We start from the raw sequence: 13772 nt of genomic DNA, 5'->3' as shown, positions 1-13772 counted from the left end.
TGCAACCATTTTCCGGTAATTGTTCTTCAATTTGGCTAAATACATCCTTTAATGTTTAATTTGGGCAGGTTTTCCGTTATTTAGTAAAAGTAGGGTTTTTGATTAAATTGATGGATTTTTGGTATTTTTGTGTTGTTTTGTTGCATATAAGTAGCGATTATGATGAAATTATGGGTTATGATGAAATTGATGGAATTTTTGGACGACTTTCCGTAATTTGTGTATTTCATATGGATTTAATTTAGCAAAATTAGCGTTTATGATGAAATTGTTGGATTTGTTGGTCGATTTTCCGTAATTTGGGTATTTCATATGCATATAATTGAATGGGTAGTAGCAATTGATTAAGTTTTTGTAATTGTGCCCCTTTTGGTGGGCGATTTTATGCATATATTGTGCCCCTAAGTTGCAATTTAGTTAGCTTGTTGATTGTTGAGTTGTTATGAAAAAAATTTGAAGCATGGGTGAATGTTTTGAAGTAGATGGCATCTGCAAGTTCCGAACAACAGTTATGCTATGGACCTGAGGATCCATCACTACTGTTTCATCAGAGCGAACACATTTCAAGCTCGTTGTTGGCGAATGGCACAACAAATGTGTTGAGAAGTCGTAGGACGGAGAGTAAGGTGTGGGCATTGCCTATACATGAAAATGTGATGTATTGGCTAGGTGTATGGGGGTTCAGAGGCGTGGTTGAATGTGGAAGACCGATGAGGATGGACAATGAGCTAATAACTGCCTTGATCGAGCGCTGGAGGCCTGAGACACACTGTTTCCACCTTCCAGTTGGGGAAGTTACTGTTACCTTACAGGATGTGCAAAGCCTGTGGGGTTTGAGAGCAGACGGTCGTGCTTTCACTGGCCGTGACTACCCTGTTGGATTTGAAGATTGGTCCAGCAAGTGTAGAGATTTGTTGGGATGGATACCTGACTCAGAAACCGAAACGAAGCACGGTGGTTTGTTGATGACGTCTCTGATCCACCAAGCGACGATGCCGTTGGGTGATGGGCTGCCTGTGTATGCATACATTCAAAGAGCACGCATACATGCTCTGATCCTGTTAGGGGGGCTTATTTTACCGGACACCACAGGGTGCAAGGTCCCCTTTATGTGGTTAAATGCCTTAGACGATCCGGAAGATGTGGCTAATATCAGTTGGGGTAGTGCTGCGTTAGCATACCTGTATCATTATTTGTGCGAGGCTTCTGTAGGCAGACAGAGAAGAGATGTCGGTGGACCTATGGTTCTCTTGCAGCTGTGGGCCTGGGAAAGAATGCCTACATTGAGGCCAGCCTTCTTGATATCGCCTATGCACACGCCGTATACCCCGTGCGGAGCCAAGTAATGTTTTTGTTTAAATTAACTCACATAATTATGTGTTTTGTTGATAACTTTTGACATTAATATTATGTATAGGTGGCACGGAGTTACTGAAATTGGAAATGCGCCCCGACATTCAGTAGCTCATTATCGTGATCAGTTATCACTGATCCGTCCTGGCCAGGTGAAATTTATTTGTGTTGTCTTAATTAATGAATTTACTTACTATAGTATGAAATTAATTGTGTTTTTTATTTTATTTGTTTGTAGTTTCTGTGGACACCCTATGCAGACTGTATCCTCCCTGAGTACTGCATTGATTCGACTGCATCCTACTTGTGCGATACTTATTTGGTGTGCTGGTCATTTGTCGAGGCACACGAGGCTGGACGCGTTTGTCGACAATTTAACCGCTACCAGCGTATTCCTCAGTACTGTGATAGGATGCTACATAGCTCCGGCCATTTGAGTAAAAGTCATCGCCGTGGGAGGAAGGGCGCTGATTGGGCTAAGGTACATAAGTTCTTCATTGATGAATGGGACTTGCGCCACGACAGGTTCCAAGCAACTTTTGACCACGCAACGGCGACACTAGGTGGTCGCATTAATCCGGGTTATATGGCGTGGTACAATAGGATCACCGTGTCGTACCTAGTTCAACCTGGGACACAGTCAACTGACGGGATGAACGAGGCAGCCTCTTCTAATTTATTGGCGGTATGTGATGTTTTTGTATATAAAAACGTCTTTAGTTTAGTTTAAAGTTTGTATTGCTCCAAGTGGTATGATGTCATTTGTATTTTTGTTATCTAGGTTGAGACCCTTCAGGGGATATGGCATTTGACCTCTGAGCATGACACAGACCCTCGGTTCATTCAGATTCGAGACATGGCTGCTTCGGCACTTCGTGCGATGAACCATGCTGATGCGATGGAGTATCCATCTTCTCAACGGCAAAATGTGGTCGTGCCGCCACGCCCACCAACTTCTCTTCGTCATGGACTGCCGGGTGTCCGGACGGGTGGGCACGGGATTACACGACAGCATAGGTTGGCGCAGCAGCAGCAACCGCAACCTGAGTATGCGGTACCAGAGCCCTTGAGTCCGGAGTACGATCCCCCAGGATGGTCTCAGTTGAGTGGTGCAAGCATTGAGCCCTCGCAATGGGGAGCACGCGCGTCATGTGATTCATTCTTTGGAGGTGTGTCTGATTGGGATGCATCTCAACAAGGACGTGACACGTACTTTCAGAATTATCAATTTATGGATCGTGTGGGGGAAGAAGAGGGTCAGGAAGAAGAGGGTCCGGAAGAAGAGGGAGGGGAAGAAGAGGGTCAGGAAGAAGAGGGTCCGGAAGAAGAGGGCGGGGAGGAACATGACGAAGTAATATTCCGACCACCGACCGCGGGATCCTCACGATCATCAAGTACGATTGGCCGGGCTATGCAGAATGTATTCAGGGGCTTCTCAACAAGGAAGAACAAAGGGAAGGCTCCGACAAAGTTCACGCCTCCATCTAGATAGATTTCGGGCATATGTCAGTATTTGTGTCTATTGAAACAGGTTGTGGTTGATTATTTTTTATGTGATGAAAAATAGGATCAACAAATATTATTTTGCTATGGTTGAATGAACAGTATTATGATTTTGATAAACAAATATAAACGAATATCAACATATGACCGAGCGAAGTATTATGATTTTGATAAATCAGTATTATGATTTTGATATAAAATTCGGTTACAAATATAAACGAATACCAAATATAAACCGTATTATGAAACAAATAACAAATTTTGAATCATAAAATCGCCCGATCGGGCATTTTAGGCACGTAAATCGCCCGACCGGGCGAAGTTTCTGGACTAAACAGTGCTGAACGAAATTGCTTTTGTGACGCATAACTATTATGCGTCTCTATTTGGTGACGCATAACTCTTATGCGTCGTTACTTGGTAACGCATAAGTGTTATGCGTCGTTTATTGGTGACGCATAATGCTTATGCGTCACCAAGTGAATTTCGTTTCTACACTGAATTCACATTTTTGAACATTTTTTCCGGGTTGTGTGTGGCTTTTTGAAACACATAATGTTACAAAATTTTTAGTCTAGACATAATAAAACACATCATAAATGTCGACAACATCTCACAAATGTTGATACATACATAACATCTCAAATACACAAGTTCAGATGCAAATGGCTACCATGACTTTACTGAACGGCACCGGCTGAGCAATTTCTTCGGTCATGCCCCTCTATCCCGCAATTTCTGCAACGACGGGGAGCTCTCGGTTCATCCTCCTCCTGGACATCCATTTGATTAAGTATCCTCCTTCTTCTAACTCGGCCACGCGTTCTAGGAATCAACTGCTGAGGGGTGATGCACAATTTCCATGAAGGTGCAACCCAATACTCTTCATGTCTTGGTGCATCAAATGAAACTTCACTATAGTACTGTGATCTCCATGTACCTAGGTAGTACTTCTCATCTATCAGGTCAATCATAACATGACCTCTGTCTCTAGCAACCGCACAAGCATGCGAACAAGGGATTCTCCACATCTGCCACTTACCACAACTGCAACTCGATTCCAAATACCTGACTATTTGAACATTGTTGCCCTTTGACACTCCTTGTACGATTCTTCCTCGAGTTCGGACATGGTACTTCCCTAGATCTCGGTCAATGACAGTGATGTAATGTTTTCGCCCCTTTGAGTCATTCTTAGCAAGTCTGTCCCTCGCCCATGGGGTTAATTCACCTTCGGTGTGTTCTATTGTTGTCTTCTTCTCCGCCCACCATTTTACCGTCCTCCAAAATGTCAAATCAACCAACGCTCTAATCGGCAACTCTCTCACACCCCTCAAGACGTTATTGTAGCACTCCGACATGTTTGTGGTGGCCACCCCCCACCTAACTCCACCATCGTAGCACAGTGACCAACATTCTTTTGTAATCCTATTCAGCATTCGAACCGCACCACTGTTGACATCATATAGTGCTCGACGTCTTCTGGCAAATTTACGTTCCTGAGAACTGACCCCCAACTTCCATATAATGGCCTTCACATTGGGGCCCTTGTGCTTCTTCAACACATTTGCCCTCACATGAAGCAAACAAAATTTGTGGTGTATCTGCGGGGCCCTAGTCATGATTTCAGACTCCATTGCATTCAAGAGTCCTTTATGCCTATCTGATATAATGCACACCTCCCTCTCGTATTTCACTACATGAGTTCTGACATGATCCAAAAACCACGACCAACTGTCATTGGTTTCTTCATCCACCACAGCATATGCAATAGGCAAGCATGTCTTGTTAGCATCAAAACCACAAGCAACAAGCAACTTACCTTTAAATCTTCCTCGAAGGTGAGTCCCGTCCACTGTTAACACCGGTGCGGCCTTCTGGAACGCATGTATTGCAGGCCCAAATGCCCAGAAAACATAGTTGAACACCATTGTACGCCTCTGACTCAACAGATCGTTATGCTTCCACTCAACAATTGTGCCCATATTCTGTGACTGGAGTTCAAACATGTAGCTTGGCAACTGCCTAAACGACTCCTCCCATCCACCGTATACAAACTCTATAGCCTTTCTCTTTGCATACCACGCCTTCTTATAACTGATTAACACACCAAATCTGTCTTGAATATCAGCTATTATTGAGAAGACCTTGAAATCGGCACATTGTCGCACATGATGTCGAATCAACAGAGCTATCATTGGGGCTGAAAAGTTAGCATGATCTCTATTAGCACGATGGCCTATACAGGTATGTCGATTCTTCCACTTCCTAACTTCCCACATATCGTCATGCGACCTTTGTGTAACTGAAACCTCCCACTTACATTCCCTCGCCTTTTCAGCATCGGTGGTGCTGATGATGCCTGCCCCTGTGACTGTCGTTCCTGCTGGAAATTTGCATACAGCATGCCACCTTCTTAATTTGCTCTCGACAACCTTAAACTGTTTTTCATTCCATAAACTCCACATAGTTATAGCAGTTTTCACGTGTAGCTTGGAATCAAATTTTGTTCCCAACACAATCCGATGCGGCTCATTCTCATTCCAATACAAAAGGCTGTGTTCATTACCTCCCACATCATCCGATACTCCAGAAGGACGACTTGGTAATTCACGAAAGAATCTAAACCCATTAGGATTGTATTCCGGAAGTGGTTGTTCACCTTGCATAACAGGTTTACATGGTACTATCTCATCATCAGAACTAGCACCGACATCATCAGCACCATCACCATCACTGAGATCGGGGTCTGGCTCTGTCTCGGATAGTGGCCTTGGCTCATCAAGATCATCTGCATCATCTACCTCATCATTCAATCCAACACCAACATCAGCAACATCTACAACATCTACAACATCTACAACATCTCTCTGCTCATTCATTTGGTCCACCCTCGCAGATGATCCAATACCACACTCAAAACTCATTTGTTCAAACCTCGCAGATGCTCCAATACCATAATCAACAACTGGTGGGATTTCTTCACTCCTCACAGGTGAATACTCAACAAATAATTCAATACACCCACTTGAATTTTGAGCATTGTTGAACATAAACATTACACTATCATCATTGCGAATCACAGAACATGTATAACTCATACCGGAACCATAGACTATACATTGTCTCCATAATAATTCAATTGTGTGTTGGTTCATATCTATTCCCATCGCATCACAAATCATTGCTACCAACTCATAATAGGAAACACATGAATTTAATATAATGGAGCTCCTCGCACGAGGTGGGTCATAACCAATACCCATATGTGGTAGTTGAACTACTCTACCACCCCAATACAAACTCACAAATACTTGCATGATTTCTGCATCAAAAACATATAAACCAACGACAATTATGGACATTTTCCTACAAGCCCTAATTTGTATAAATTGGGTAAAACTAACAAATGAAAGCACAATAAACATGAATAATGATGAATGTAGCTAAATTGATGAACAAATTACCGGATCTTATGGAGAAATCGCCGGAAATTGCCAGAAAACGCCGGAAATCGCCGAGATAGAGGAATTGAAAGTGTATGAAGGTGCGTTCTGTGATCTGCGTGTGACTGGAGGCAGATAAAAGCCGCCTTAACGACGCATAACCAATGTGCGTCGTTCATGAGCGACGCACAACCCTTATGCGTCGTTAAGCGACGCATAATCCTTATGCGTCATTACTTAACGACGCATAATGGTTATGCGTTTCATTAAGAACGACGCACAATCATTATGCGTCACTCCCTCAATTAGAATGAATCTATTCTCCTTCATTAAATTGGAATTCCATTACTCTCTTAGCACAAAAGAAGAAAGACCTCCACGGTTAGCCGATCGCTAGTCCACTATTATGTGGACGAGCGATCGGCTAGCTAATTTTTTTTTTCATTTTTCTTCTAATTTTTTCTAAAATATCCTATTCTCATTTTATTTTTTTTCTATGTTTTTTTTAATTCATTTCATTGTTGTTTTTTGTGTTTTTTTCTTTGGAGGGCTAGGGTATTGACTAGGCTATTGTTTGGTTAGCCTATTACTAAGTCGTGGGAAGGGCATGATGATGTGGCAGAAAGAGTTTTTAGCTATGATTATTGCTAATCTATGACTATTGTGGATGCTGTAAGTACTCCCTATATAGCTCGTATTTTTAAACTTTTGGTATCTAGTGGAGTACTATCATAATTTTGATAAACTACTGCCTTCAAATTCTTCAACTATAGAAACCTATCATTACTGGAGTATTTACTATGCTTAATCACTGGAACTTAGTAAATAATATAACAAACTAATGTAGGATTGTATATTTGTATTCAATGTCAAGCTCATTTTAAAAACCGAATTAGGGATCAAATCTCAGTCATTCATTTTCTAATTTAGTTGATAAAATTAATCAAGCAAATAATATACTTCATATTTAGATCGTTTTACTTCATTTTATACGAACTTCATTATTTGATCGTTTTACTTCATTACAGAAATACTGAACTAACATGATCTTAAAATGACGTGACGAAGAAGATTAAAAATGTTGGAGGTATATTAGTTTTAAAATAACGTGACAAATAGACGGTAGATGAAGGAATTATGTGAACCCGACTCAAAATGACTATTTCCGTTTGATATAAGAATAAGATGTAAAGAAGAATTATGGTTGTATTCATATTGTTGCCATAATCTCATTAAGATCCACGTAATTAAGAAACTGGAAAACTATTGGACATTTGGACTAAACAGTTTCTTCTCATTACTGTGCTTTGTCGGGTAATATGGGCCTATATATTGAATTTCTCAAACTTTCAAGCCCATTTTCATTTCAAATAGTCCATTGAAGTTTGAATCAATCCAGTACTATCTTACTCCTTAATCTGCATGATTCACTTTTTAGCATTCCATTCACGCCTACAAATTTATTCTTGCTGTATTAATTTGAAACGTGTTTATAAGTTCAAATTGAATACTGATTTTAACACATATTTACAGTATAATTTGAGTATTGCATTGATTAACATGGGTCCAATTTGAAAAAGCACTTGACCATTTTCAACTCCATAAAGCAGATCATATGATGTTCAATCAGTGGTGCCAGATTTAGAAATAAACAATTAAAAAAATATAAACGAGGCAAAACTGCAAAACACCACAGAAAAAGCAAGAAAAAAAAAAGTCACTACTCAATAAACATACAAACTACACTAAATTACACCACCGCTCTACCGCCGAGAATCTACAAATCCCCGCCGCAGCCGACGGCGACGAATCCAAATCCTCCACAACCTGCGCCGGCGGCAGAACCATCCCATCCGCAAACAAAGCGCGCCCATTCCTCGGCTGCATCTCCTGAACCAGCCCTTCCTCAAGCTCCGCCGCGCCGCCGCCGTCACCGAACCTCCTCTCCACCTCCAAATAATCTCCGAGAGAGGCCCTTCTGGAGTCGCATTCGTCCCTGCAGAGGCGCCACCACCGCCGCCTCTGTCGGGCAACGGCGGCCCGGCTGTTCTTGCTTCTCCGGGCGGCGCCGCCGCCGGAGCCGGGGATCTCCTGCTGGCGGTGCTGAGAGGTGGCCCGGAACGTTATGGCTTGGACGGTGACGCCCATGAGGGTTCCTAGCGTGGTGCTTCTGTCATGGAAGAATGAGCCTGTTGACTGTCACACACAATTATCAATTCCATCAATTAGTATCTATGTAGATTTACAAAAACTGTGGTAGAATTGAGAATTTAGGGAGTAGTACCTCAGTGTCGAGATCAGAAGAGGAGAGGGACGAATTAGTGGGAGATGAAGGCTGTGGCGCAACATGATTTGCTGGATTCAACATCACAATGCGTGTGATGGTGTTTGTGTGTGTGAGAGAGAGAGAGAGGAAGGAAAGTGAAGATCTGTTTTTCTTTGGGGGATGGGAAAAATGTCAAATTTGATTAGGACTAGAAGTGTGTGAATGAAATTTAATGTTGGAAGACTTTATTCTTTTTGAGGTAAGGTGAAGATGGAGATGGTTTGTATAGGAATAGGAGGGGGGAATCCAATATTTGTAGCCCAAGAGAGAGAAAATTAAAAAAAAAATGAGTTGGTGCAAGAATCATATGGTGTGTTTCCTGGTGGTGCTGCAGAATTATATTACATGGTCCATAACTGAGGCCTTTGCACTGCACACTTTTCAATCAAAACACAGGGAATACTGTTTTTCACTACCAATTTCATTATTATAATTATAATTATAAGAGTTAACTATGCAAATAGTCCCTGAATTATGCCTTTTGCGCGCCAATGGTCCATAAACTTTAAAAGCATCGTAGATAGTCCCTGAACTAAGGGATAATCACATTTTTTATATTTTTTTCACTTTTCTTCTAATTTTATACCAAAAATACCCCCAAATTCTAATTTTATACCAAAAATACCCCCAAAAGCGTGGAGGGTATTTTTATCCATAAATCCAAAAATATCATCAGAATTGGATGATATTTGTTGGTTGGCTGCTCCACCATCATTAGAATTGGATTCACATTAAATTTTTGGATTTATGGATAAAAATACCCTCCAAGCTTTTTGGGGGTATTTTTAGTATAAAATTAGAAGAAAAGTGAAAAAAATATAAAAAATATGATTATCCCTTAGATCAGGGACTATCTACGATATTTTTAAAGTTCATGGACCATTGGCGTGCAAAATGCATAGTTCAGGGACCATTGGCGTAGTTCACTCTAATTATAATTATAATTATAATTATGTGGAGTTTAATAGATCCACATTTTCAATAGAAAAATGACCAACTCTTTTGTAAAACGCTTCCATATAAGGAATCGCTGTGATTGCGGCTTGGTTCGGACCCAAGCCAATCCCTGAATTAGCCTGACTAATCTGGTAACAAATTTTATGGTTCGCGGCTTAAACATAGTAGTAATTGTCTCTGCTCGAACTGCTCTCTATAACTGTCCTATGCATGAAATATTTTATGTTGTAGAATTCGAAATTATTGCATTATGTTCAGTTGTTTTTAGCTTGTGTTTCATACACCTGAGAAAATAGAGGATAATTAATGCCTTCTCCACGCTTGGATCCTTGATACTATAGTTGTTAGCTTGTCCCAATTTGACATTGCATATTGCCTCTTGCCGCTTCGTTTTTTTTTTGCTATACATACATACATGGGCAGACCCAAGTGTATTAAGGGAGGGGCTTAAGCCCTCAATGATTTTTTTTTCTTTTTTTCTATTAATTTTTTTAAAATTTATTCAAATTTAGTTTAAATTATAGTGTAAAAAGCCTCTACAAATGATTTAAATTATTCAAATATATACTTTAAAACAAAATTTAGAAATTTCAGCCTCTATGGATAAATATTTTGCATTTGCCACTACATACATATGCATGTTGATTGTATTGTTTTAATTTGTTCATTTGTTGATTATACATACATATTGCATCTCCTCTACTAATGTTACCTTGTTCTCATATGCGTGTGTTGTGCTAGTATTCTGAAACCTCGGGTCCCGTACCACCTTTTAATACAATACTAGCACTATATTTCCTTTTAGTACAATACTAGTACTATATTTTGAGGATATGTGCAATCCAATCAACCCATTAAGGCCATCTTGTGCTACAAAGATATGTATAACTACATTTTCACAGGAGCTTGGGTGTATAGGTCTGATGGTACATGCTGATGCTTTTAAGCAGAGCCAGGAATTTATACGGGGAGGGGCAAAAATATGCATAGGCAAAATTCAAGTATTTTAGATGGGGCAATTAATGAGAAATTAAACTAAATAAATTTTATATTATATAAATTATATATATGCGAAGAAAATGGAGGAGGGGCATTTGCCCCTTCTTGATACATGCCGTCTCTACTTTTAAGTTAGTACTCGTTTGCAAGTGCTTTGATTGAGTTCTAGGAATTGCATCTTGCTGGCATCGGTAGAAACTTAAGTTGCAGAAAACATAATTGCACACAGAAAATAAATAAAAAAATTAACTTTACGCTCATTTTAACTTATACCATGCCTGTATTAATTTGCTTTGTTTTAACCAAATGAACCAAAATTAAAAAAGGCATAAAAGTAATGGCATTTCGCCCAATTTCTAATTATGACACGTGTAAGACAAAAACAGGAGAGGGAGATGAGAAAATCGTTTTCAGAAACGATTATGACAAATCAAGAATACTAAAAAACGCGGATATGGTCGAATGGTAAAATTTCTCTTTGCCAAGGAGAAGATGCGGGTTCGATTCCCGCTATCCGCCCAATATAAAGTAATTTTTTTTAATATGCTAAAGGATTGGGTATAATTAGTCGTGATAGTGTAGTGAGTCTATCCCCTCTTTTTTCCCCTTCCTACCCCCAAAAAGGGGTCCTAGTTAACATTAACTGAGCCAAAAAAATTTTGGCTAAAAAAAGATGTTGCGGAGACAGGATTTGAACCCGTGACCTCAAGGTTATGAGCCTTGCGAGCTACCAAACTGCTCTACCCCGCGCTGAAGAGAAGAAGTCAAAACTAATAGACAAAAAAGGATTGAATGTGCCCCTCTACCATATCTGTACAAATAGAATAGTACATTTATACAGAATGGTAAAGAGGCCATTTATGATCATCGACTATAGAAATGAAAGGTTAATCCTTACCAACTCGATCTTGTTGCTCCTGGCACCAAACATGCATGAACCATTTCGCGAAGTATGTGTCTGGATAGTCCAAAATCTCGATAGTTAGCTCTCGGTCTTCCGGTCGAAAAACAACGGCGATGCAGGCGTGTAGGTGCACTATTCCGTGGTGGGGATTGTAACTTTCCATAAATTTCCCATTTGTCACTTAATGACGGAACTTTACTTATTTCTTTTTTTGAGGATCGACGAATCAAATGATATTTCTGTTCCAATTTTTGCCTCTTCTTCTCCCTCTGAATCAAACTTTTCCTTGCCATAATGGTTCAGGTTATATTAGTATCCATGATACAAGTCGAATCCTAGATGTAGAAATATAAGAAGGCAGGCCTTCTCTCCGTCGAAAAAAATGAGATTATCGCGAATATAACACATTCAAAAATTAGCCAAATTTTCCCGACGTAGAGGCAATCAAGAAAGCTGCATAAGTGAATATATAACCTACAAAAAAATGGGCTAATCCAACCAATCTTGCTTGCACAATAGAAAGCGCCACGGGTTTATCTCTCCATCGAATCAAATTCGACAAAGGTGTGCGTTCATGAGCCCATGCTAAAGTTTCAATCAATTCTTGCCAATATCCCCGCCAGGAGATTAAGAACATAAATCCAGTAGCCCAAACAAGATGTCCAAATAAGAACATCCATGCCCAGACCGATAAACTATTCATACCAAAAGGGTTATATCCATTGATAAGTTGTGAAGAGTTTAACCATAAATAATCTCTTAGCCAGCCCATCAAATAAGTGGAAGATTCATTAAGTTGTGAAACGTTACCTTGCCATAATGTGATATGCTTCCAATGCCAATAAAAAGTAACCCATCCAATAGTATTTAACATCCAAAAAACTGCTAAATAAAATGCGTCCCATGCCGAAATGTCACAAGTACCCCCTCGGCCAGGGCCATCGCATGGAAAACTATAACCGAAATCCTTTTTATCTTGCATTAACTTGGAACCCCGTGCATCTAAAGCACCTTTTACTAAGATCAATGTAGTTGTATGTAAACCCAGAGCAATAGCATGATGGACTAAAAAGTCTCATGTCCCTATTGTTAAGAATAATGAATTAGTATTCTCATTAATAGCATTTAACCAATCGGGCAACCAGATGCTTCAACCCGCGTTGAATGTCGGGCCGCTGGTTGAAGATAAAAGCACATCGAACTCATATGAAGTTTTCCCATGAGCCGATTGTATCCATTGAGCAAATATGGGTTCGATCAAAATTTGCTTTTCCGGAGTACCAAAAGCAAGCATGACATCATTATGAACACAAAGTCCCAAGGTATGGAACCCCAAAAAGTGGATGGCCCAACTTAAATGAGATATGATAGCTTCCTTATGGTCTAACATTCTTGCCAATACATTATCTTCGTTTTGCTCTGGGTTGTAATCTCTAATGAAAAAGATAGTTCCATGGGCAAAAGCCCCTGTCATGATGAATCTTGCAATATATTGGCGATGGGTATATAATGCAGCTTGAGTAGTAAAGTCTTGTGCTATGAATGCATAAGCAGGTAAAGAGTACATGTGTTGCGCTACCAAGGAGGTAATAACCCCTAAAGAAGCTAGAGCAAGGCCTAATTGAAAATGAAGCGAATTGTTGATTGTATCATACAGACCCTTATGCCCACGCCCCAGCCGTCCTCCTGGAGGAATATGTGCATCTAAAAGATCCTTGATACTGTGTCCAATCCCGAAATTAGTTCTATACATATGTCCAGCAACAAGAAAAATAAATGCAATAGCCAAATGATGATGAGCCATATCAGTCAACCACAAACTTTGTGTTTGTGGATGAAATCCTCCAAGAAGAGTTAGAATGGCAGTTCCTGCTCCTTGGGAGGTCCCAAATAAATGACTACTTGAATCAGGGTTTTGAGCATAAAGATTCCACTGACCTGAAAAAAGTGGGCCTAACCCTTGGGGATGCGGTAATACATCTAAGAAATTATTCCATCGAACGGACTCCCCTCTGGATCCAGGAATAGCGACATGTACTAAATGTCTTGTCCAAGCCAAGGAACTTACGCCGAAGAGTCCTGACAAATGATGATTCAGACGAGATTCAGCATTTTTGAACCACGAAACACTCGGTTTTCATTGCGGTTGTAAGTGCAGCCAACCTGCTATTAAGGATATGGCAGAAAGAAATAATAGAAAAAGAGCTCCGGTATAAAGATCTTCATTAGTGCGTAAACCGATTGTATACCACCACTGATAAACACCAGAATACGCGATATTCAT

General features: G+C 40.2%; 2 protein-coding genes, 1 long non-coding RNA gene, 1 other non-coding gene and 1 pseudogene across 4 annotated transcripts; 2 read left to right on the top strand and 3 right to left on the bottom strand.

Moving 5' to 3' along the window:
* Positions 1-1308: 1308 nt before the first annotated feature.
* On the top strand, positions 1309-2846 carry LOC121747146. The gene is made up of 4 exons (XM_042141141.1): positions 1309-1342; positions 1418-1505; positions 1592-2038; positions 2135-2846. The coding sequence occupies exons 1-4, from the start codon at positions 1311-1313 to the stop codon at positions 2843-2845; spliced, it is 1278 nt and encodes a 425-aa protein (XP_041997075.1). The 5' UTR covers positions 1309-1310; the 3' UTR covers position 2846.
* Positions 2847-4869: 2023 nt separating this feature from the next.
* LOC121748227 lies at positions 4870-5254 on the top strand. The gene is made up of 3 exons (XR_006039412.1): positions 4870-4904; positions 4988-5103; positions 5198-5254. It is a non-coding gene; the product is annotated as an uncharacterized LOC121748227 (long non-coding RNA).
* Positions 5255-7942: 2688 nt separating this feature from the next.
* LOC121747195 (uncharacterized protein At3g17950-like) lies at positions 7943-8933 on the bottom strand. The gene is made up of 2 exons (XM_042141196.1): positions 8587-8933; positions 7943-8498 (listed from the first exon to the last, which is right to left on the bottom strand). The coding sequence occupies exons 1-2, from the start codon at positions 8668-8670 to the stop codon at positions 8043-8045; spliced, it is 540 nt and encodes a 179-aa protein (XP_041997130.1). The 5' UTR covers positions 8671-8933; the 3' UTR covers positions 7943-8042.
* A 2327-nt stretch (positions 8934-11260) lies between these two features.
* On the bottom strand, positions 11261-11334 carry TRNAM-CAU. Its single transcript has one exon. It is a non-coding gene; the product is annotated as a tRNA-Met (tRNA).
* Positions 11335-11793: 459 nt separating this feature from the next.
* Positions 11794-13772, bottom strand: part of LOC121749532 — a 3783-nt pseudogene continuing 1804 nt past the window's right edge.

Source organism: Salvia splendens, chromosome 9, assembly GCF_004379255.2.
Source record: "Salvia splendens isolate huo1 chromosome 9, SspV2, whole genome shotgun sequence".
Taxonomy (NCBI): Eukaryota; Viridiplantae; Streptophyta; class Magnoliopsida; order Lamiales; family Lamiaceae; genus Salvia; species Salvia splendens.
Note: the sequence above shows the minus strand (reverse complement) of the source record. Positions and strands in the feature narration are given on the sequence as shown.